At 39.1% G+C, this 25,405-nt stretch overlaps 1 protein-coding gene across 2 annotated transcripts in view; it reads right to left on the reverse strand.

Annotated features, from left to right (window-relative positions):
• The window catches only part of ATAD2B (ATPase family AAA domain containing 2B), an 88,445-nt gene that overhangs the window by 30,294 nt on the left and 32,746 nt on the right, over positions 1-25,405 (reverse strand). The window contains exons 11-22 of one of the 2 annotated variants that reach the window (XM_065834729.2): positions 24,399-24,514; positions 23,539-23,713; positions 22,682-22,770; positions 20,453-20,612; positions 19,435-19,525; positions 13,605-13,916; positions 8,986-9,118; positions 6,583-6,769; positions 5,749-5,934; positions 5,024-5,159; positions 4,527-4,708; positions 1,484-1,643 (exon numbers count right to left, since the gene is read on the reverse strand). In XM_065834729.2, coding sequence (XP_065690801.2) covers positions 1,484-1,643; positions 4,527-4,708; positions 5,024-5,159; positions 5,749-5,934; positions 6,583-6,769; positions 8,986-9,118; positions 13,605-13,916; positions 19,435-19,525; positions 20,453-20,612; positions 22,682-22,770; positions 23,539-23,713; positions 24,399-24,514 — 1,927 coding nt within the window. Of the gene's footprint in view, positions 1-1,483; positions 1,644-4,511; positions 4,709-5,023; positions 5,160-5,748; positions 5,935-6,582; positions 6,770-8,985; positions 9,119-13,604; positions 13,917-19,434; positions 19,526-20,452; positions 20,613-22,681; positions 22,771-23,538; positions 23,714-24,398; positions 24,515-25,405 lie in introns of both variants that reach the window. The other variant, XM_065834727.2, reaches the window with a different exon arrangement.

Raw genomic sequence — 25,405 nt, forward strand, 5'->3', positions numbered from 1 at the left:
CCTGACAGCAAGGAAAACCAAAATGTCCCTTCTTTTGTTCCCTCCATATATTTCGGATTGTTTGTCTTTGGATGAGCTCAGTGAAAACTTCTGCCACTAAATGTTCCCCAAGCTGTCTTTGCTGTTCTGTTTCTGCCACACTCAATCTGTGACTCCTGTTGTTTATCCTGAACAGATCTAACCTTAGAAGTCTGTAGTCCCATAATATCTGGTTTAAAACTTATAAAAAAACCCTCTTTAGACCACATTTCCTAGATTTAAACCAAGCCCACAGATCCAAATGGCCTAAAAATAAGAGGTACGTCTCACAGTTCTCATCTTCTGAACACACACTCTTCAGAGGCACTTGGAATCCCAAGTACCCATCAAGGCCTTTGATCACTTCATCTCAATTACACATTAAAAGTCCTCAGAAGTGTCTTATGAGGAAGACAGAAAACCTTTTACTGTATTTTATCCATGTACTTCTTTAGTTGTAAAATAAAATATCAAAAGTTGAAGAAGTAAAGTTTATTTTCTACAGATAAGAACGAGTGGTATGTTCAAAAGGCAAACGTGAAAAACAAGCCTAACTACGTGACCAGACTATACTGTGTGTAGTCCACAGGAGACATTTGCAAATGTCTCAGAAAATCCAAAATTCGAGAAGAAAAACACAGAAAATCAGGCTTGAACCTGGTAAAATGGTTTCACAAGACCTAATGAAAAACATTTTAACACATTGGACTGTGTTTGCAGATGGACCCTGGTTTCCAAGGATCAGTTATATCAAATACAACTGCGTTCAAAGGGTGCTTTTGTGTTGCTGTTTTATCAGCGGCTCTGGAAGCTGCCCATGGAAAGGCTGTTTTGGCAATGTTCGCTGTAAGATGGCCCCAGTGAAGAGTACACAAGATGTTCTTCCCTTAGTTTTGAGTGTGACCAGCTTTTCGGGGCATTCCAATCTGCAAATTCCATTTTAATTGAAAGCATCCCATCACGCTTCGTCGAGACAATACCTTATAATCTTGCCTAATCAGCTGCAACTGTCTCGCTTGCCTGATGATTTATCCGCTTTTATTTCCATCCCCAAATACACAGTTCTTAATTTCTGTGTCTGAGTTTCACGTTCTAAGCCAACGTGGAAATAAAAGCAGGCCGCTGCCAGACCGCGCACAGGAGTCTCTGTAGAACTCTCCAAATTACGTCGGGGTTTCATTGCAGATACAAAGTCTACTCACTGAAAGGGAGCTAGCCAATTTGAAAAGGAACTACAAAACCTAATTGATTAGAAAACAACTCTGAATGCTCTACTTCTCCTGCTCTTTTTACATCCCCCAGTGCACCACAGGCCTCGGAATACTAAAAGCACAGACCCTTAGGGTTTGCTTATTCTAATTATCACCTAGCATGCAGTTTATTTAAATGCCTGAACAGTAACCAAATACGTGATTAAATCCCAGGCTCTTGGGTTTTGGTAGGCCAAAACTAAGTCGGTCCTTACCCCCAGGGTCTTTGTCTGGGTTGTACTCCAAAGCATTGCTGCAGATCAGGTCAATATCTGTTAGGAAATCCTTGGCTGTTAAGTAGTTGTGTTTATCAATTTTGGTTATTACTGTTGACAGGTCCATTGGCTCTTTGATAACTTCAAGGTAATCTGAAACCTATAAGCAAATAGCATATAGAAATGACACAGGACCATACGCATTTCATTTGAACATTGCCAGTTTCACATCTTCAGATTCTTATTCATTCCACATGCTTACCTCTAATACATCCACTAAACATTTTCATTTCTAAACCACTTTCTGTTGAAAAAGGAAGTTTCATCAGACTAAATAAAACACAGGACTTCTGAAGCTTTTTCTTCAGTAGCTCACCAATTTATCTTTCTAAATGAATGTAATGGTATTTTTGAGGCAAATCACTTTAACATAAATGTATCTTTAATTTTATTTAGACTGGGTTTTTTTGACAGTGTTATAACACTGTCTTGGGTTACAATGGCAAAACCAGCCTTACTTAAAATAAAACTAGGGAAACTATACTTTGTGCACCTTATAGGCAAAGTTCTTATTACACCAAATGTTCAAATCATCAGCTTTTATATATCTTCTATTGAATAGTTCCTTTGACCACTCGTTCAACAAAAAACATCAGGTTTTATTGATTGAAGACATTAGACTGACCATAAAGAAGGACGGTCTAAAGAAAAAGCTTTGTGTCAAGAGTTCACTGCTGACTATGAGCTTAGCTCATAATTGGAGATTTACCATCCACTAGGGTACATTAAAAAGTACTTAATGTAATTAATGGTACCATAAGGGGCTCAAGCTTGATAGTCAAATGCATCAGCACAGCTGCTGTACCAAACTCCATAAAAAAAAAAAACTATGAATTTGTTATTTACTTCAAGAAAAAAAAACCCTATACTTGAATGTTTCAATGTGATTAAGATCACAACCAATTAAATATACTGACAGCCTCAGAAACAGTATTGCATTTTTTATTTTGAAACCATCCACATATGATGGTGGCTGCCAAAACACTAAAGAGTTAACTACATATTGAGATCAAGTCATAATGGCTCCATAAGTTTGTGGGGGTTTTTTCATAAAGCATCTGTAGACATTCATATAAAAATATATTATAACATACACTAACATTAATGCATTACTTTTGTGGAGCACAGCCTGCAACCTAATTCCTTACATATACACATTGAAATTTATGATGAAAAACTAAAATAGTAAAAGCTCCCTTTTTGTCTCCCTGTATGGAACCATGAGGATAACTGGTTCAGTGAATGGAAAGCCAAACCATGGGCTTCCTTTTCTCTTTAGCACATCAGAGAGAATCTTCACTGGAAACTAAATATTGCAGCCGAATTAGTCAGGAAAATCCTTGACCTGTCACATAGCAGCATTCTCTGCAAGGCAAGTAGGAGTGGAATGAACATAACACATTTTCACAGAAAGACAAGCAGGCAGGCTCTACGAGAAAAGGACAGTCCTGTGCTTAAATGCACCAGGTGGGATGAAAAGGATTACATTTAATTTCTAGTGCTGTGATATATTTTTGACAAGTTCACATTTCAATTCTCCATCTACAAAACAAGGACAGTGGTTTATTCTCTCTTTATGTGCCCTTATTCATGTAAGTTTACACTGCAAGTTCTCGGGGTGAAGAAACTGCCTTCACTGTGAATATGAAGAGTTTCCTACACAAATGGACCTCCCAAGCAGTTTAATTAAAAAAAAAAAAAAACAAAACACTAAAATAAAAAATCAAAGTTGCTTCTCAGCCCATGCTCACACTGTAAGTTGCCAGGTTAATGAGCTATTTTCAGTCTTTCAAAAGCAGTCAGTTACAGAACACTACGTAAATCTCAAACAAAGAGAGGAATACATTGGTCCATAAAAGATGCCTGTACCATCCTGCATGGAATTTAGACTGCAAATCCTGCTTTCTACAATCCTGTACTTCTAATGTCCCATATTCAACCCTTAATGTCTTTCAAAAGAGATGCTTCTCTCCAGAAGCAATTAGGCTTTTATTTTTTTTTAATTAGCAAGCTTGCAGAGGGCCAGCATTTGATCCCAAAGTCAGGCCAAACACAAACCTATTCATACACCAGCACCTGAAAATAGATTTGCAGATCAACCTGTCTCATCAGTTAAGGTGTGCACACTCAATAACCGACCAGTTAATGCCTTATAATGCGCTACCGCTGTGATTCATGGCAGCCACAAGCATTACTGCTGAAATTATTCAGCAAAATTATTAATGCTTGATATAATACAGAACATTGACCACTTTTCCAATATTACCATGCCTGTGCTTAAAGGTTGTAAAAGCTTTCATTAAAGAATTATATTTATGGTTTCAAATACTTAAAAGAGCACTGGTAGGGATAGGAGTGATGGCATTTTTAAATGCTGATTTCAGTTACAAAATTGTCACCAATGAACAAGGTTTTTCAACAGGTCACTGGTAGAGCCAAAGAACATGCTCCACTCCGTGTATCACAGATCATAGAATCATTTCAATTGGAAGAGACCCTCAGGATCATCGAGTCCAACTATAACCCAACTCTGGCACTAAACCATGTCCCTAAGAACTTCATCTAAATGCCTTTTAAACCCCTCCAGGGATGGTGACTCCACCACTGCCCTGGGCAGCCTGTTCCAATGCCTCACAACCCTTTCCAGGATGAATTTTTTCCTAATATCCAATCTAAACCTCCCCCGGCACAACTTGAGGCCATTCCCTGTTGTCCTACGACTTGCTGCTTGGGAGAAGAAACCAACATCCTCCATGCGAGGTTGTGACTACCTCACCAGCTAAAAATCAGCTTTTTAGATTAGAAAGATCATGGATCAAACATCTCTTTTTCTTATTAACTTATCAACTTCCTTGCTTTAACTTCTATTCTTTTTCTATTGGTTTCAACTTATCAACTTCCTTCCTTTAATTTCTATTCTTTTTCTACTAGTTTCAACTTCATTGTTTGCACGTTACTGAAACAAGACCTCTTCAATATCCACCGGTTTGCTGAAGATGTTAAAGCGTTTGTCTGTCGCCAGCCTCTTGGTAACGTCCCTGAGAAACAACCGCAGCTCTCGTAACGTGTTCTCTTCCTGGTCCTCCATCCGCTGTTTTTCTGCTTCCGACAGCTCCCGGGCAGGACACGGCAGTGCAAGAGGAAGAACTTCCAGAGCACGAAGAGCTAGGGAAAAAAAACAAGAAGTCAGACAATGGAAATAAATATTAACAGCACAGGGGCTCTTGGGATTAAGCCACTCCAAATTTTATGGTATATTTAATCACCCTTATCAACCTAACTATCACCGTGTTCTTAACCCCACAGCTCTCCGTTTTCCAAAGCTGATAAATGTAATGCACAAAATTTCTTCTTCAGTAACACTGCCAAATCCTAATTATACTAAGTGTCATTTACCCACACCTTGTGAAAAAGGGAAATATCATGAAAGAAAACACTCAGATCAATTATTATTATTGGGTTTACTGTAACTTAGTTTACCAGCCTGTTTCCTTCTTGGTGGGGGCATTGCTGCCTCATCAAGAATTAAGCCTCTGAAAAATCGCAATCTGTCTTCTTCACTTGGTCTTTGAATATAAAAAACCTCTTCATACTGGATTCTGAAAATACATTTCACCTAAAAACCCAAACAAACAGACATATGAAAATTGAGCATCCACTCAAAAATACATTATTAATGACCATATTTAAACACTAGTCACAAACTTTTCAAAATTAGCTAAAGAAGAGAAGATAGTAAACTCCACACAGAGCTGCGTACAAAGCCTAGGAAAAACAAATACATGTAATTCTCACCGAATTTTCTATAATAAATAAACTTGTAGTATCCCATCATCTTAACAACGGCCATCTCTACATTGAAAAGAAGATAAAGGGCAGGAGAAAAAAAAAATCAAATAATATGTTGTAAAGAATGAATAAGATGTAGAGCTAAAGATAAGGTCTTTAGACTAAATCTGTATTTAATTACACTGGAGTAATTTGTCAAAATGGACAACTGACAAAATGAGCGGATATTATAAAAATTAGTAATATGTGGGCACATCCCTCATTAAAGAAAATTACAAACACTTAATTAGTGTTACACTTTCAATTTGACCTATTTTAAGTTCAAAAACCACTGCAATAGAGAATGTTTTTACATATCGAAACGTTTTGAAGAGCACAAAGCTCCCTAACAACCCCTTCTTCTACAATAAACTTACCTCTTCAGGCAATTCACTATACATGGACTCGGAGGTAGACAGTAGAAATATAGGGGAGAAAGATGGTATATCTTGCAGCAAAGTTAGAAAAGTAGCTCTCACAGTTTCACTGACAGCTTCCCACCAATCACCAATATGAGGCATGTAAACAATACTTGGTACTGTTCTTCGAGCTTCACGAAAGATCTAATTAAAAGAAACAATGGTATTTAAATGGAGAAACTAATTGTTATCATTTGTGAGTAACAAAATTCTTGTGGAATAGGAAACTACTCACATTTGTGGTATTTTATATACAAATATTCCAGTAAAATACAATTATCTAATGATAAAAGCTTTTTAAACAAGCGCTTGTGACTGCTACCTGTATCATTCAATTATCTTACATCAATGTGCTGGGGAGACTACAAAACAACTACTCATCATATATGTTTTTAAAACTTGTTAAGACTGAAAAATCAATACCAAAATTAAACAGGTTTGCAATTCATGCAGAGTCCACCACAAACTGTTCTGAAATCTAAAATATTTAAAACTAAGTGATTGAACCTAGAATCACAGCACATCAATTCATACACGAGCTAATAAAATGAATATCAGGAACCAAATACCAAATGTGACTGAGGGGGTAGTTAAAAATGTAATTACTTTCACAGGCAGCAGAAAGAACTCCATGACCTTCTAGACATCCCTTTCTTTCAAACATGAAAATAGAAAGAGCCTATGAAAATCTGGCTTATAAATAGCATTCCATTTAGCTGCCTTTATATTGATGCAACTAAACTGTGCCGGAATTACAGAATTAACTCGTTACAAGAGAAACCGAAAAGTCACCTGTGCACATGATTCTTCAGGCGTTTTGGCACTGACTGAATAAAGTGCTGGCAGATCTAGCCTGTGTACAGAGAATTTTTCCAGAGTGTGCAATAGCGCTGGAGCGAGGTGCGAAGTCTGACCCGAACCTCTCTCTCCAGAGAGCAGTAACCTTGGTCTGTACGAGGTTGGCTGGTGATAAGCTGACCTGTGACAGAATAACAGTTACAAAATACAATTAACAGGCATATCTTAACATTGGATGGATATATATAATATTTTAGAAACCAAAAGACTTTCTGAAACAGGTAATGGCCTAAAAAAATTCAGCGACCTCAACACTACTCCACGTCTCAACAGCTCAAGCTTTGTTCTATGATTTTGCAACTATTTAACTCACACAGAATCGACTGGGTTGGAAAAGCCCTCAGAGATCATCAAGTCCAACCCTTGGTCCAACTCCAGTCCATTGACCAGATCATGGCACTAAGTGCCATGTCCAGTCTCAGTTTCAAAACCTCCAGGGCCGGTGAGTCCAGCACCTCCCTGGGCAGCCATTCCAATGCTTGACCACTCTCTCTGCAAAGAATTGCTTTCTAATCTCCAGCCTCAATTTCCCCTGGCAGAGTTGAAGCCCAAGCCCCCTTGTCCTATTGCTGACTGCCTGGGAGAAGAGATCAATCCCCACCTGGCTAGAACTGCCCTTCAGGTAGTACTAGAGAGTGATGAGTGATTCAAACTCATGTGTGCAAGGCAACGCACATATTAAATTCATCAAAATTTTTATTATAACCTGTTTATTCAAGATCAATTCCTTGACCATACAAAAAGACCTTTGCTGGAAGTCCATCTATTTAATCATGTCCAGTTCAGTCCTAACTACTAAAGCATCTTTTCAGCAGCCCCAGGAACCCCAGGCCAAGCCACTCGTCCCTTGAAGTGCTACCCAAGGTGCCAAGAACCACCTAACATTTCAATACTTTAAGAAATACGGCATGAACTAGGATTTAATAAAATCATCAAAACATTCAATTCTAGTGTATCGATATACTTTATTCAGCAGATTTCCAGAGAGAAGATTCTAAATGAAAAACTACAAAGGCAAACTTATTTTTGGGTTTTTTTTTTGCTGTTGAGAATAAATCCCAATGACCCCATACAAGGATTTTTGAGCTTTTATGTTTGTTTTGTGGGGTTTTTCCCTGTTTAGGCGACAACCAAGATGTGAAGAGAGAAGCGTTAGTTTTTCCCATTAAAATCCTTTTCCATTTAAAGAAAATTCATTTTGAAATGAGAAAGTTTTTCAATTAACTTGCATTTTCTCTCATTAAGGCACTTTCACCTGCACATCAATCAGCTCGGGCAGTGAAACAAGACTGGTTGGTTTTATTTTAGGTGAAATATTTTTTAACAGCTATGAACGTTGCTGATCTTTGGATTTCAGTTCTGCTGGTCGCACATATAGATAGCAATACAATTACTCAAAAAGATAGATGAAGAGAGGCTTACACACTTTACAAAAATCAACATACTCTTTGAATTCCTTTCATTTAGACACATATCCCCACAGATGTATATGGTTGTTTTGGTTTTGGGTTCCTCCTCCCACCCTCATAACTGAAGTTTAAATTCAGCATTAAAATATTTGACTATGTACCTCCAAGTACTCAAACTTAAATCCTTACGTTTTAGCTTAATGTTCCCTAAATGCTGTCCTGGCATGGCTTTTCAGCACAAAAATTTAAGTAGCTTTCCACAAGATGGCTCTACTAAACAGTACTACTACTGAACGGCTTTCCTAACTTCATTTTCTTCATTCAGCAAACTCCTTGCAGAACTCATCACATAAAGTACCCTAAAACTATTCTTAATACAGAACAAAGAAATGATAGTTATTTTGTTAATTACTGTAGCCAGTCCAGTTCATGCAGAAAAGACTCAGCCAAATTCCACACTTTTGAAAGTCCCATTTTCCCAAAACTTTCCATGAAAAACAACGGAAACAAGATGTTAGAAATGCTGAATGCACTAAATATATAATGCATCCAAAAAGCCGCATACACTGAAGCTCAGGAATACTTTAGACCAAGAAAAAGCAAACAATCCCTCCAAAATATTCCTACACACTTCTCTTCCTAGTTCTTAAACTTTCAAATCTAAAAGGCTTGTTAGATTTACCGTTAGAACTGTTGTTAACATCCTTACTTCAAAGCTACACTTGTTTGTTCCAAAATATTTCTGAGTACTATATCCAGGATGTGGTGTTTCCAAGGACCATCCACAATTCTTGTCTGCACACTCTCAGGTTTCTATTACAGAACACTATTGCCATCACAAAGCAAAAGATCATCTTTGTTACCTGTCCCAATGTGAGAACTGAACACTTTTATCTATTTGGTTATATGCATTTGGAGAAACACTCACATTGTAAAATGAAGGTAGGGTTTATGTATAGCAGCTGATGACTGTTTCTTTGGTGATCCTGAGGGACAGCTCGTCTCAAAAATTGATGAAGCGTTCTCATCTTCACTATCATCTAATATTAGACTTGGTACATCTGTTCCAAGAAACATATTAATTAGAACCTTATCACTCCTAAGTACATGCACAACAAACAAGACATAACAATTTCCATGTAAATTATAACACGTTTTCAAATGTAGAAAAAATGAGTTAAAATTGTCTAAACATCAGAATACAGAATAACAAGTACTTGTTACTTCAAAAACCAAAACAAATTAAATATTGGAGAAATCTAATCATAATTACAATTTATTTTTTTAAACCATCAAGCAGAACAACTTCACAAATACGACAAATGTTTAACTTGTTATGAAACGCTTCCTTTGGCTTTATTTCACAGCTAGAGGTTTTTCAAGGATAAAATTATAAAATCTGTAATCCCTCAGACTACACAGAATGTTGCACTCATGTATTTGTGCTAAGTGCCCAAATTTTTACAGGTACACTTCTTCCACAATTATTCTCAGCATGACTACCTAGACAATGTATGTTTATGAAGTTTGTTTTCTGCCCTCTGATAAACTACTAAAGAATACCAAATTACTTTTTATCCAAATCTGTACAATTCATTTCGTGTTCATGTACTATACCTTAACCTATTTTAATTATTTTGCTAATATAGTAGCATAATGAACTGAAGTATGTTCTATAGGGACCTTCAAAAACAGAACGCTAAAATAATGTTAAGAGACTGCAGGGACAAACAACTGCAAAAAACACAAATATGGCACTGAACCAAAATAACCAACTGATGGTTGAAAATCAGATACAGCTAAATTAGCTACCAGAGCTGCAACGGGATTCAGAGTAGACTGCTGTGATTTGATAATGGAAAAAAAAAAAACCTGCTGCAAGATCTTTATTTGCCCCAGGAAGGGAGTTTAGTTGATGCTACCCTAAGCAAGCCACTCATGCCCACAGAGAAATCAGTCTGCAAGGATGGGATGAAAACGGTCACAGCCACTCGGCTGTACAGTAAAAGCAGCGCAGGGCCAGGTCTCCTGAGGGACAAAACGTTCTATGATGTATGGGCAGCACTGGTGAGAGCAGCCGGAGTCACAGCTGCTCAGGGCAACCACCAGACAGCCCAACAGGAGCCCACCGCCACTTAGAAAAATGGCTGCTGGGTCAGGACAACCCGCAGTATCAGTACAGGCTGGAGATGAAGGGACTGAGAGCAGCCCTGCTGAGAAGGACTTGGGGGTGCTGGTGGATGAAAGATTGGACATGAGCCAGCAATGGGCACTTGCAGCCCAGAAGGTCAGTTGTATCCTGGGCTGCATCACCAGCAGCGTGTCCAGCAGGTGGAGGGAGGTGATTCTGCCCCTCTGCTCCACTCTGGTGAGACCCCACCTGCAGTTCTGTGTCCAGCTCTGGAGCCCTCAGCACAGGACACACATGGACCTGTTGGAGAGGGGCCAGAGGAGCCACAGAAATGATCTGAGACTGGAACAGCTCTGCTGGGAGGACAGACTGAGAGAGTTGGGGTTGTTCAGCCTGGAGAAGAGAAGGCTCCAGAGAGACCTTATTGTGGCCTTTCAGTGCTTAAAAGGGGTCCGTAAGATGGGGACACACTTTTTAGCAGGGCCTGTTACAACAGGACAAGGGGTGATGGTTTTAAACTAAAGGAGGGGAGATTCAGGCCAGACACGAGAAAGAGGTTTTTTACACTGAGGGTGGTGAAACGCTGACCCAGGTTCCCCATAGAGGGGGTGGATGCTTGAGCATCTGAGCCACTGCTTACAAAACACAGGAATCATTAACACACTGCAAACACATGCAGAAAACGAGATCTGCAGACTGTAAGCACACCAGTAAGCATCTGCCACATAACTGGCTGTGAATTCAAGAAAAACTGAGGCTCTAGTGTGTAACCTATATTTACATTTAAAAATCATTGCATGTGAGAGTAGATTTTGCTGTTTTTAACAGAGGTTAAGTTTATTATTCAATATTTTCTTGGGCTTAAGGGGGCAAGAAGAAAAACTAAGGTACAGAGGAAACTTCAAAAGAAACCTTAGTTCTTGTATCTTCAAAAATCAACTGCCTACAAACATCAAAAAGCGGCCACTGCAGTAGAGTTATCTAATAAAATTACTATTTAAATCAATGAATGCATCCAAACTGACTTTGTTAGCAATAATGAAAGAAATAAATGGGAATGTAAAGAAGAACCCTGGAACAGGCTGCCCAGAGAGGTTGTGGAGTCTCCTTCTCTGGACACATTCAAACCCCCCTGGACACCTTCCTGTGTGATCTGCTCTGGTGAACCTGCTTTAGCAGGTGGGTTGGACTGGATGATCTCCAGAGGTCCCTTCCAACCTCAGCTGTTCCGTGATTCTCTGAATTTAACGAAATAAAATGTTCTGAACTACAACTTTACAAAGACAGGGACACTCAACTCAGTTCTTCGACAACAGCAACAAACTTCAAATTTGGCATTACCAACAGGTTAATAGTATATAGGGAGACTTAAATAACTGAGGGCCTAATACAGCCAAGGGACTCTAACCGCATCTGCACCCCAACCCACCACCACACAATCCCAGGCCCCATCTCGTGCCAACTCCAACACTCATTAAAACCTCCAGCTCTCCCACAGTCAGCAGAAAACTAACCCGACAAAAACAGATCATTTTTGGATGAGTTTTCTGGCTAAAATGGTTTAACGAAGGGCCTGACGTACTAAATAAGTGCAAGGGATAAAGCAAAAATGCACAGCTGGGCTGGAGGAACCGCAGCAGCCAGCACGAGGATCAGCTTAAGCTGCCTGGGCTGCTGCCTGAAAACGTGCTCTGGAGTAGGAATGAAAAAACGCCACTGCTGTCACAGATCTGCTTTACGACTGGGCTGTTTTCAAGTAAATCACACAGAACCACCAGTACTATTTACAAAGTTAGGGGGTTGAGGGTGATCCCAGATAAGAACAGTAGAAAACAGTACGCCAGAACAAGCAGGTATCAAAACCAAGATATCTCGTTCAACATTTAACTTGCAATAAATGGCCAGGCTAACTATTAAAATAAGTCTCAGAGAACAGCTGGGTAAAAAAACCCAGCACCTATTGACTCATTGCCAATCAACACAGTCAGTTGCATTCCTTCTTATTCCCCATTTCCTCAATGCACTCACATTGCTCCCATTGCACGGGGGTTCTGGCACACATCTGACCCCTTAGTGAGTTGATTTTACTCACTAATTTGGCAAAAACCTACTTGACAAAACGGCAAATGGTTCTCCACTTGCTAAGCCAGCAGAATCAACTCAGAGGACCAGGACTGCATCAGGTCAGTTCAAGGAGGGAAGCCTCAGGAGCTTCTCCACAACCACAAGTTATGGAGCACAAGTCTCATGAGGAGCAGCCGAGGGAACTGGGGCTGTTTATCCTGGAGAAAAGGAGGCTGAGGGGAGACCTTATCACAGTCTGCAACTGCCTGAAAGGAGGGTGTAGCATGGAGGGGGTTGGTCTCTTCTCCTGAGTAACAAGTGATAGGACAAGAGGAAATGGCCTCAGGTTGCGTCGAGGGAGATTCAGACTGGATATTAAGAAAAAAGTCTTCATGGAAAGGGTGGTCAGACATTGGAACAGGCTGCCCACAGAACCGGTGGAGTCACCATCCCTGAAGGTGTTTAAAAGGCATTTAGACGAGGTTCTTAGGGACATGGTTTAGTGTCAGACTTAAGTTATGATCCTGAGAGTCTCTTCTAACTGAAATGCTTCCACAATTCTATGATTACCAGCAGACGACCATAACCTGGGCTCAGGTATCTCAGCTGACAACGGTCTCACCTGCTGAGCTGCAATCTCCCCACAGCATTCCGCTGCAACCGGCTTCTGAGCTGTCATAGGATCATAGAATAGTTTGGGGTGGAAGGGACCTTCACAGCTCATCCAGTGCCACCCCTGCCATGAGCAGGGACATCTTCACCCAGATCAGGTTGCTCAGAGCCCTGTCCAGCCTGGCCTGGGATGTCTCCAGGGATGGGGCATCCACCACCTCTCTGGGCAACCTGGGCCAGTGTCTCATCACCCCATTGTAAAAAATTTCTTCCTCGTGTCTGGCCTGAATCTCCCCTCTTCTAGTTTAAAACCATCACCCCTTGTCCTATCAACAAGGAAAGGACTGGGGGCAGCTAAATGACACTCAGGACACAAGCACCAATTTCAGGTCCTAACATAATGAGCAACAGTGTCTCACTCTTTTCTTTTTTTCTATCATATGATTATGCTCCATTATTTCTTGTATTTAAAATGTAAATTACTTGGGGGTCTTTTTGTTCAGATAGGACTCACACCTATGGGATCTTGGTCTACATAGGTTAGTTTATTAAACTCCACAGCAAGTTGGAATCAGCAAAAATAATAAAGCAACATCCAAGCAAATTGTACTTACATTCTAACATAACACTGAGCCAAATACACACGAGGTTTAAGGGCAGGAATACAAGAAAGACAGCTGAAATTTTTCCAAGTTGAAACAGGATTTGCAACAAGTAAAAACAAAACCCAACGCACATACCTTCACTTTTGTCACCCTGGCTAAATTCAGCGTGAGGAAACACTTTGTGTAAAACCTCAAGCAGCTTAGCGAAGGTACGTTCCAAGAGTGGTCTGATCACAGGAGATAACGCATGTCCTGAAGAAGTCACGGCACGCTGGGAAGCAGGCACAATGTTCTGCATTGCATGATAAAAATCCTGCGCACTGAGAACTACTGAAGAAACATCAAGCTGTAGCTTTTGGCTGCTCACGTAAATCTGGGGATAGCGTCGTCTCAGGGCAATCAAGGCAGCCTCAGTGCAAAGTGCTTTTATGTCAGCTCCACAGTATCCTAGTGCACACAAAAACAACAAATATCTTCCATGAAACAGCACTGCTGTGCTACATGTATTTCAGACATGCCTGAAGCTAAAAACCATCAGTAACGCTTAATTGTCGAGGTGCACAAAGCATCTGCTAACAGGTCATAATCCAGGGACAGTGTTGTGTACCAAGAAATCACATCCAGGTATTTCAAAATATAGGAGAGAAATGAATTCCACATTGAGGTCAAAGTGACTTATGTTTTCAACAAACAGCGCGATATATAGTTTATTTTCAGTCAGGGTTGTAGGTCTGCCATCCCGCTTTCTTTTTCCTTAATATTGTCTGAAGTGCGCATGTAATTTTAACAGGCTAGCCCCTCTCCTCCTTTTTTTTTTACTTTAATATCTCTACATTAATACATTTTTTAAATAGCAAAGTAGTTTTTTTATGCTGGATGAACATCACTGACTTTTACAGACTGAGAACATGAGCTGTACAAAGAAAAATGTTTCATGAGCAGAATATGGAACAGATGAAATCTTTAAAAAGGCTACTGTGGACTCCTAGAAAAACATCAACTTTTACTATCAAGGAAAGCATTTCAGACTTTTTAGAATGTCATAATTTTACTAATATGACTGAAAGTGTAGAAAAAACATTAAAAAGCATTATAATTTTCATTTAGCCTAGCTTCATAAATATCCAGAGGTGGCTGCTTATAATTGTTTAATCATCATTACTGAAAAACGCAGATCTGATAATTATGAAACACTAAGAGACTTAATACCCCTGTGTCTTTTGCAGTGCTAATGGTTTGGGGTTTTTCCCAAGGGTGAGGAATTAGATTTCAAATTTTCCATCTCTCTCAGCAAGAGACATTAACCTGCCACTGGATTTTGTGGCACCACAGCTCCATCTTTCAAAAAGAAGTAAAATATTACCCCAGTGGGAAAACCCTTTTAGAGAATTATAGTCACTATAGGAAAATGCGTTGCATTGAGGAATTGCCACGTAAAAGTTCACGGGTTTGCAACAAAGTGTTTATAGAAGCTAATTAATCCATTCTTTAGGTAAATTATTCTCTGACAGTTTTTAACCAGACTTCCTCCTCCCCAACAGCCCTTACACCATTTGCACCTTTCCTGCTCTAGTTTTGCGTCGGTCCTTTGGCAGCACCGAGTCCCAAAACCCCCTCGTTTCTCTCCCTTGATCCTCTGATGTTCCTCCAGTGCTGCTCGCAGACGCATTTTTACAAGACTGATACAGCTCAAACGAACAAAGCTGATTCCATACACAGTGTTGGGAAATAAAAAAGGAAGTAATTAACAGGGAAGACAGAGAATTTTCCACCCCCATCTTTCAAATATATAAATTTGAGGGATAATAATAAGAGATACCAACTTTTCAGCTATAAAGATGACTTAAATTGGCTGAGATTTCAAATTCCACCTGAGTTTCTCATCTATACATGAAAATAATTCAAAAAAACCCAAACAATACAACAGATAGAAGGTCACCATAAATATCAGACTCCTTCTGCAACTTTTAAACTAAGCTTTCCAATTTTATAAAAAGGTCAGTAGCCATAATCGTGTAAATTTGATGAGCACACATTGTGACTTTCGTTTTAAAAGTACATAGCAATTCACATTCACAAGCTACCTTGAAATAAATACACGTGACATTTGAAATATGTTCAAATACATCCACTGTATTAATGAACAGGCAACTAATTATTTTCAGCACTAAGGTTATATTTATGTTTTTTCACTAAACCCTATCAGGCAATCAAAATTATGCAGGCACACTCCATCAACCATGTGAAACCCGTCAGACAGCTACACATGCATCACAGAAATTAAAACCAAGGTCTTTCCTCTAAATTTTGCTTTGTTCTGTCAATATAAAGTATCACATTTCAAGTTAAATTGGTCCACTGCAAACAAAAATTGGAGGGGTGGGGGGGGAAGTAAGCCAAAGTTTAAATCAAAGATGTGCCAGAGATATTCAGCATCCGGACTGCCTGTCACCTTAAAATTAGTATAGGATCTTTGTGACAAAATACTCAGAGCTCAAGAGCTATATCCTTTCCAATTTTTCTATTAATAAATGCTGTAAAATCACTTTCTAACAGTCATTTTAATCACCGCTTGTACATCTCCAAAGAATTGCAAAATTAGGAAATAATAGCCTGTAGCCTATTTTTAAAATTAAATTCTCAGGTGATCAGATATACAATTAGTCTCCATTTCTACTTTTCATTTCTCAGGAGCGATTACATTTGACGAGTAATAATTGGTGTCTCTTTTTGAGGGACTCTCTTGTGCATACTGTACATCCATTGCAGCGACAGGAGAACTGCCAAAATCCTCTATCTTGTGAAACATTAAAGAGCTTTTTATTTCTAAGAAGTAAATGTACACTCATCAAGGGAAGAAAAACGTGAGTATTGTCAAAGTAAAATAAAATGCATCATGCCGGCAGTAAATAAACTGAATTCATTCTTGCCCAAATTGACACTAAAATATAAACCCGAGGTTCAGTGCATTTGCTTCCATTTTTGAAGCATCTCACAACAGATATTCAATTTGGCAGGCAAAATGTACTGGCATAAAACAACTATTCTTGTCAAGCAGCCGATTTTGTTCTACCCATCACCACCACACTCTGCTGAACCATTTCAAAGTACAACTTCCGAAGAGCAGCACAGCAAACAAGTGGATTCCCAAACGGGTTTCCAAAGAACACCCTGAAAAGTTAAAGCCACACTGTTCCACCTTTACTGAGCAGAAATTATGTCCTCTCTAAAATTTGTTTTGCCTAATATGTGCCCCAAAAACCTATAAGCTGCTACTGAACGTTCACATGAACGATCTTGACCACCGACCTGATTTACGTTGTGCAATTCCTACAACTCCTCAAGTGGACTGCAAGGAGAGGGAGTCAGCAAACAACTCGGCATGATGGCAGAAATGAAGAATAACTATGGTTTTTGAAAAAAAATAAGCTGCAAAAAGCATGAACACTAATGCAAAGGCTTCCCCCTCCACCATTACATTAGGATGGGAAAGAAAAATCTAACAAGATCCCATTTTATCACAAAATGCTCCTGCAATAATAAGCACAGAATAGGATATTTTTAACAAGCATCTTGAGCTTGATGAGTTTGCTTCTTTAGAATTCTATTTAACCCTATTTAAATAACCCTTATTACATTGTAAAAAGATTCATCTGCAAGATGACAGATGGAGGAATTGACACTTTTTCAGTTGCTAAAATATGTTTTGTTTCCTACAAGATGGAGTCAATAGGTAACTATCTACCTACAGAGTTTTCCTTCAGAACAATGAAGTAAGCGCAAGAGATAAGAAAGTACTTTTAAAGTTCGGTATCTGGGGTCCATCTCCAACAAGGAGAAAAAACAGAATTAATTGTGTTTATTGAAGGTATTAATAAGCCATCAGTGTGGTCTTCTGAGCAGTTCCATGCTCTCCCCAAGTTGCTTCACTTCGTTTCACATCACGGCCGCATTCAGTGAAGTGAACTGATTCTCACATACATTGAAATCTCCTAAAAGGTATGTAATCCATAACACCTGGGACAAAAATCAACCCTCAGAAAATAGCCTAATTTTTTCCAAGTCCTGGGGCTTTTCCCTTCTAATTTCTTTATAATTACACCCTTGGATCTTAAAGAAAAGAAGTTCTCAGTCTCACATACACCTGCTTCCCCAAAGTCATTTACTTGGGAAGTATCTCTGCAGTTTTCTTCATGAGGATCCATATGCTTGTAGTGAAGTGTTGCCAAGCTTGCTGAACTGGAGAGAGGTACAAACCACGTGCAAAAAGTCTGGCGAGCCTGGGCAGCTTTTACTTGGGGAACAGGGGGTGTAGTTTTGGGGGAGAGATATTGTTTTTATGTTTTTAAAGTGAACCTGCATACAAGAGGGAAAAGCAAATCAGTATACACTGTATCAACGTGACAAGAGTGCCAATGAGTCCAATTTGCAACGGCCACAAAGAATATGGAAAGCCTGTTTAAAGGATCGGTTGCTCCAGGTTTCACTTATAGAAATGATGAGGCAAAATCAAGACAAAGAAGATAAACCAGCCTCACTTCAGCTGTTTTAAAAAGTCCTTGTAGCAGTCACAAGGTTTTAATTGTGGATGTATGGAAATGTTTAAATTCCAAAATGCAGAATGGAGACAATCAAGTGCATGATAGCTGGACAACAGGAAAGCCAAAGAACACAGAAAAGGGTATTTCTTTTCATTAGCTGACTTTACCACAGAACTGGCAAGATGCACTGAGCACAATGAATGTCTTCTAATCAAACCTACAAGAGGCTTCCCCTACACTCTGAAATTTTAAAATACATAACTGTGTTCTCAACACAAAGATATGGTGAATTTTCAAAGAAACAAGTGGGTTTTATCCCATTTATTCCCCTCTCTCCCACTAAGCACCGTGTCTTTGCACAAATCAAGCAGAATCTATAAGAAACGGGCTCAGCACATGCTGTCTTATACCCGGCAAAGCTTAAACTGGAGTTGGCTGGATAGTTATGTTTTCTCCTCACCAGATGTTGAGGTCTTTGTGCATCAAAAGCGGAGAGGATGCTGCTTCGATGAGAGATGTCCCTGTGGATGAAGAGGATAATTCGGATGTACTGTAGCTGACTGAACGGACTGATGTTCAATTTAAAGTTCTTATTTCCCTGATGACGGATTCCAATGCAAAGATATTTGAGACAGTCCTTTCTCTGAGAACTTCAGTGCTCGTCCAAGCAGATGACTGACAGAGAATGTATCTTTGCACGATAAATTGTCAAGAAGAGATTGTGGTTTGTGTTTTAGGGTCATTTCCTCTGTTAAATTCACTATAAAAATATTAGGGTTTATTTCTGATAGGCTTTCAAGCAGCAGGTTTACCTTGAACAACCATCCTCCATTCAGTACAGCAGGTCTTTGGGTGCTCCAAAGGTATTTTTAATGTATTCATGCTGTGGTGCCTTTTTTGCCTCCCTGCCTATATCTACACTTTGAGGTTGTTCTGGACTAGTGATTTGGAAGGAAACTCATCTTTAGAAAGACTGGTTAGTTTGTTGATTTCTGTCAGAGGAGAGCATGCCAGGCAGCAAAAACAAAACAAAAAAATCCCACAGAAGTACTTATTTTGCTTTTTCGCTCCATAAGTAGACAGAAAAAAAGCACCAAGTCTCCTTATCTCTTCTATAATACACTAATTTAATGGGGAGTCTACCTAAAGATTCCAACTCCCACTTCAATGTGCTTCTCTTTGACAGTATGCACCCTATTCTAATGATGTTTCGGAAAGGAAATGTGACTTTATTTTCAAACGACTACTAGCTACTCATTTTGTGTTTTAGTAGAACAGAAGCATATTTTGTTATTACAAATAAGTGTTGTTGAAAGAAGTTCAGAAAGGTAAACACAATATTATTTAACATTTAACAAACTTTCAAAGTATTACGCAGAAGAGAAAGCATCTATAGTAAAACTATAAACATTATAAACACTCACCAACACATTTTTCAGCCAGTTCTCCTAGGAAAGGATCTGACAATTTGGGGTTCCAATCCCTGGTATGGATTTGTAAAATGTGCTTTCGTGCCTGATTAAAAAAATAAGATATCAAAATTAACAAGCCAAATCCATCTCACTATATTTCAGACAAAAATTGCATTTATCGTGTGAACATAAACTTATTTCACCTGTTTTTGACACACCGAGATTCATAAAATAGAAATTAGTACTTAAACATCTCAGAATAGCAAAGGTTTTTCCTTCTTTGATTTCATATGTTAGCAGTAATTTTTTCAGTATAACGGTTACACATTTTAATTGCTGTCTAATTGACAACATTATACATTAATTGATCAAAACTCGCGTTCTATTAGGAATTATCATAATTTTATAATTTCATTTTTAATTGCTGCACTTATGATTAACAGCATCTAATGTCAAATGCCTCACCAATTAATTTATTGCTGAGTAGCACAGTACATACACAAGAATTCCAAAACCATTTTATTGTAAAACTCTATAGAATCCAAATACACCTATCAATAGGCAAAGTAAATTTAAGTATAAAGTGATCAAATACTATGGTTGAGTTCACAGAACTCTAGAACAAGGAACTAAAGTGTTCCTGTTGCCAATATAATGATGTCTGGCTTTGCATGTCCAATTTTATGTGCTTAGCAGTCTACATGGTACTAAAGCTATTTTCTCTTACCATAACTTCTGAAACACCAATAGTTAGGGTTCATTACACAAATCCATAAAAACCAACAGTTTTTAGACAAGCAATTCAATTTAACATAAACAATTTACCTCTGTTTAGTTTTAACCATATTCTGAAGACTCGAAGTTGCATTCAACTTATGTACACAACGTGTTTTCACTAAAAGTATCTTTCTAAGACTAAACACTCTTACAAGTAAGAATGCATATTTTTATTTCATAAGCTTGGTTATCAGGCATTCAAATGTTGAAGATACTAGAAATGTTTCTTAATAATCTCCTTTGCAAGTGTTACCTTTTGATCAGGCAAGTTGAAAAGAAATTCCCTGTCAAAGCGACCAGGTCTCCTGAGTGCAGGATCTATAGAATCCAATCTGTTTGTAGCACCAATTACAACTATTTCACCTCTGTTATCCAATCCATCCATGAGGGCAAGAAGAGTAGACACTATAGAGCTAAAAACAGTTTAAAAAACAAAAAAGTATAGGGAACATGGCAGGAATCTTCACTTTTTCAACTGTGACATTCATAATTCCAAAGAAAAAAAGCTAAGTTAAAAATAATACACAACAAAACAAACAGCTGTGTAACTGTTTAAAGTCTCAAAGCAAGAAGGAATCTTTTTACATAATCTATATTATACTTAGTATCATGACTCCAGTAAAGATTACATCAAATTCCAACTTTCTCCTTTAAAATTTTTGGGGTACGTGAGCTCAGGAACTCATTTATTGCAGCTCTGAATTGTTCTCTTCCACTAACAGTGTCAGCATCGTAGCACCAGGTACAAGAAAGGTGCATCAAGACAAAGCTGCATGTTTTAACAACCCCCTCGTCCCCTGACCCCGAAATTTCCCTCCTGTCCCCTCAGTGTTTGAACGGAAGGAGATGGACACACAAATGCCACCACCTATAGAATGAAAGACAAGTGCAGTGCCGTAGAAAGCACAGCCAAACTGAGACTGAAAGCAGCCAGGAGAAATTTCAGCCAGCAGTAAACTGCTGCAAAAAAATATTTTTAAAAAAAATGACACAACAGCAACTCAATATCACAGAACCACAGGATCACAGAATGTCAGGGGTTGGAAGGGACCTCGAAAGCTCATCCAGTCCAATCCCCCTGCCGGAGCAGGAACACCCAGATGAGGTTACACAGGAAGGTGTCCAGGCGGGTTTGAATGTCTGCAGAGAAGGAGACTCCACAACCCCCCTGGGCAGCCTGGGCCAGTGTCTGTCACCCTCACTGAGAAGAAGTTTCTTCTCAAATTTAAGTGGAACCTCCTGTGTTCCAGTTTGAACCCATTGCCCCATTGGTTGTCACTGAGAAGAGCCTGGCTCCATCCTCCTGACACTCACCCTTTATACATCTGTAAACACTAATGAGGTCACCCCTCAGTCTCCTCCAGGCTGAAGAGCCCCAGCTCCCTCAGCTTTTCCTCACACTGGAGATGCTCCACTCCCTTCATCATCTTTGTTGCCCTGCGCTGGACTCTCTCCAGCAGTTCCCTGTCCTTCTGGAACTGAGGGGCCCAGAACTGGACACAATATTCCAGATGTGGTCTCACCAGGGCAGAGTAGACGGGAAGGAGAACCTCTCTGATCTACTAATCATCCCCCTTCTAATACACCCCAGGTACCATTGGCCTTCCTGGCCACAAGGGCACAGTGCTGGCTCATGGTCATCCTGCTGTCCACCAGGACCCCCAGGTCCCTTTCCCCTATGCTGCTCTCTAATAGGTCATTCCCCAACTTATACTGGAACCTGGGGTTGTTCCTGCCCAGATGCAAGACCCTACACTTGCCTTTGTTACATTTCATTAAATTTTTCCCTGCCCAACTCTCCAGCCTGTCCAGGTCTCTGGATGGCAGCACAGCCTCTGACGTGTCAGCCACTCCTCCCAGCTTGGTGTCAGCAGCCATCTTGTTGATAGTACACTCTATTCCCTCATCCAAATAATTGATGAATATATTGAATAATATCTACCCCAGTACTGACCCTTGAGGCACTGCACTAGGTACAGGCCTCCAACTGGACTCCGCCCCATTGACCACCACTCTCTGGCTTCTTCCCTTCAGCCAATTCGCAGTCCAATATGAACAATATAAGTTTGTACACCACATCATGCAGAATAAAAATTATAATGGTGTCCAGTTTGGTCATGGAACACTACAATTCATCATTTTAGAATGTATTTTTTTTCAGCTGGTTACTTTATTAGACCAGTAAAGAGAACTCTGTTCATACAAAAGCAGCAAGCAAAGGTCAGGCTGTGGAAATCTAGAAGTCAATAATGTGGCTGAAGGGTGATCACCACTACAAGTCAATTCCCAGCAAACTACAGTTTGTCTGAAGCACCGAGAAGATGACTTTCGACATCAAAACATCTCAACCTGTCCCTTCTGGTGTAAGTGTGCTTAAGCAAAAGTAAAAAACTTTATTGGGAACTGAGTAAAATTACACTGAAGAGTTGACCAAGATAATGGAGCATATTCCAAGATAATGGTAGTGTATGAGAAATATTACCTGTGAATCTGATCTTGTCTACTAGAACGGACTGGAGCCAAGCCATCTATTTCATCAAAAAAGATTATAGAGGGTCTCATCAAGTATGCCTAGTACGTAAAAGAAAAAAATTCACTGTTAATTCACAATTTATCTATCAACATTGGAAACAGTTTTTATTACAAAGCATTAACATGCTGAAATAATACATATACTGAGACAGCTTTATTAAAAAGCGTGCAGTCTGAAAATAAAACTGAATTTTCAACTACAGTACTGTTACAGACAAAGCAAAAGACTGCATTCTCCTTTGAATAAGCAAGATGGCACCAGCGTACCAATTTTACTGTGTGTTGGAGAGATTCAAAAGCTGAGACACCTCCTACTCAGCTACAGAAAACAGAATCTTAGCTGCTCACAACCCATTTGTTTAGACAACTATGTCTGAAAATAGGTTTTTTTGAGCAATTACATTTCGCTGCTTTATGTGACGCTCCCGTCTGTCCATCATTTTCCAAGTCAAATAAGAATACTAAAATATACACCCAGCAGATGCATCCTCCTCTACGTAGCATTTATTTTGAACGTGCCAGTCAAATTCAAATTTGCTGATTTAAATATTTTTATCAATTTGTACTCAAATGACTTCGCCACATTAATGGACAAGTCAAGAGACCTCTCAGTTTTCAGAGCAAGGAAAACTGTCCTCAGCGTTCTTCTACTTATTCGTCTAAACATATAATATTGACAAATTCTGCCTAATCTATGAAAACTTACAGGTATTTAATCTCAATTGCAAATAATTTTGGAGGTCTAAAACACCCAAGAAAACAACATACAGAGAAATTATATGAAAAAAATACATATTTTCTCCTAACCTGATCAAAAAGGAGTCGAAGCTGCCGTTCAGATTCGCCAACCCACTTACTGAGACAGTCTGCTCCTTTCCTCATAAAGAAAGCCACCTTTTTGTCTCCTTGACTGCATTCATTAGCTAGAGCTCTAGCTACCAAGGTTTTACCTGTTCCAGGAGGACCATAGAATAAACAGCCCCTGAAGATAAATGGATCAACACAGTCACAAACTTATTTTATGTCTCCTGAAAAACTCCAAGTCAAATTTTATAATGAAGACAGGGAGCCTGGAGAAGATTTAAGTCCTAGTATTATTATTTAGTGTATTCAACATGATTTCATAAAATCTAATGGTTTATGCTTTCAAATAAGTAAATCTTTGCTTTGTAGAGAACATTAATCAAAGGTATATCAAGCTCCCAAAGGATTGTTAAATACCTCCTCAAATACAAAATCTTAGATAATACCTAAATCAGTTTCAATTTACTTAATGTGCACCCATTTACATCACACATCAAGATGCCTGATTAATATTAAAACCATAATACAACATTATCAAAGAAACATCAGCATTTAGCTTGACTTAGTAAAATATTTGATAACATAATGGAAAAAAGGCAAGGTACTACTTAATACAACACTCGAGAATTCTTTCTTTGACCAAATCACAAAGTTCACCTTCCTACCACATGAAAAACAATCTAGAGTTTTGTAACTCTTCATCACGCTTATTACATTCTGATAGACAAGCAGGGTAGCAAACATCTAAGTCTATTCGAACTGTAAATACTTCAGGGAAAGGATAAATCTCCTATATATTTAAGTGAAGCATTCTTTAGAGCTTAATAAAATGAAAATACAACAATGAGAGTAAACACGCTTACCTTGGTGGCTGAATTTTGAATTTTTCAAACACTTCTGGATAGAGAAGAGGAAACACTACCATTTCCTTAAGTGCAAGGATATGATGGCTCAACCCCCCTATACTATCAAAACGCACCTTAGGAAAAAAAAAAAGCATGTATTGTAAAAGCTTTCCACAGAAGTACCTTTACTTGTAGCACAACATATTTGAAAACAAATTACAAACATCACGGCATTGATCAAGAGGAGTTCCCTGAAATTTGAAAGGGAGATTTCTCTGTTTTGCAAGTTAACTGCACCAGGGATGCATGAACATCTACAGAGACCCAGCCTTAGTCAGAAAACGTTCTTAAGCTCAGGCACAACATAACGTCTATATAGTCCAAGTACTTCTAGACAAGAGTTCAAACCTAGTAATAATTCAGCAGCTTCTGCACAAAACACAGCATAAGCTAACGTTTCCTAAGCTATAAATAATTGTTTCTGCATAGGCACAGGACCCAGAGAGTCAGCTCTGAGATGACCAACTCAGCTGGTCAGTACTTCAGTTTTCTGCACTGCCCAGCATATCCCAGCTTCTACTATTACAAGTAATCACAAACTGAATCTACACCAAGAAATGTGGTTAGGCAACTGATATTTTGGCTTATTTACAAGACTGCAGAATCACAGAATGTTAGGGATTGGAAGGGACCTCAAAAGCTCATCCAGTCCAATCCCCCTGCCGGAGCAGGAACACCCAGATGAGGTTCCACAGGAAGGTGTCCAGGCGGGTTTGAATGTCTGCAGAGTAGGAGACTCCACAACCCCACTGGGCAGCCTGGGCCAGTGTCTGTCACCCTCACTGAGAAGAAGTTTCTTCTCAAATTTAAGTGGAACCTTTTGTGTTCCCGTTTGTACTCATTACCCTTGTCCTATCATTGGTTGTCACCAAGAAGAGCCTGGCTCCATCCTCATGACACTCACCCTTTAGATATCTGTAAACATTAATGAGGTCATCCCTCAGTCTCCTTTTCCGTAAGCTCAA

The sequence above is a fragment of the Patagioenas fasciata genome, chromosome 3 (assembly GCF_037038585.1).
Source record: "Patagioenas fasciata isolate bPatFas1 chromosome 3, bPatFas1.hap1, whole genome shotgun sequence".
NCBI classification, from domain to species: Eukaryota; Metazoa; Chordata; class Aves; order Columbiformes; family Columbidae; genus Patagioenas; species Patagioenas fasciata.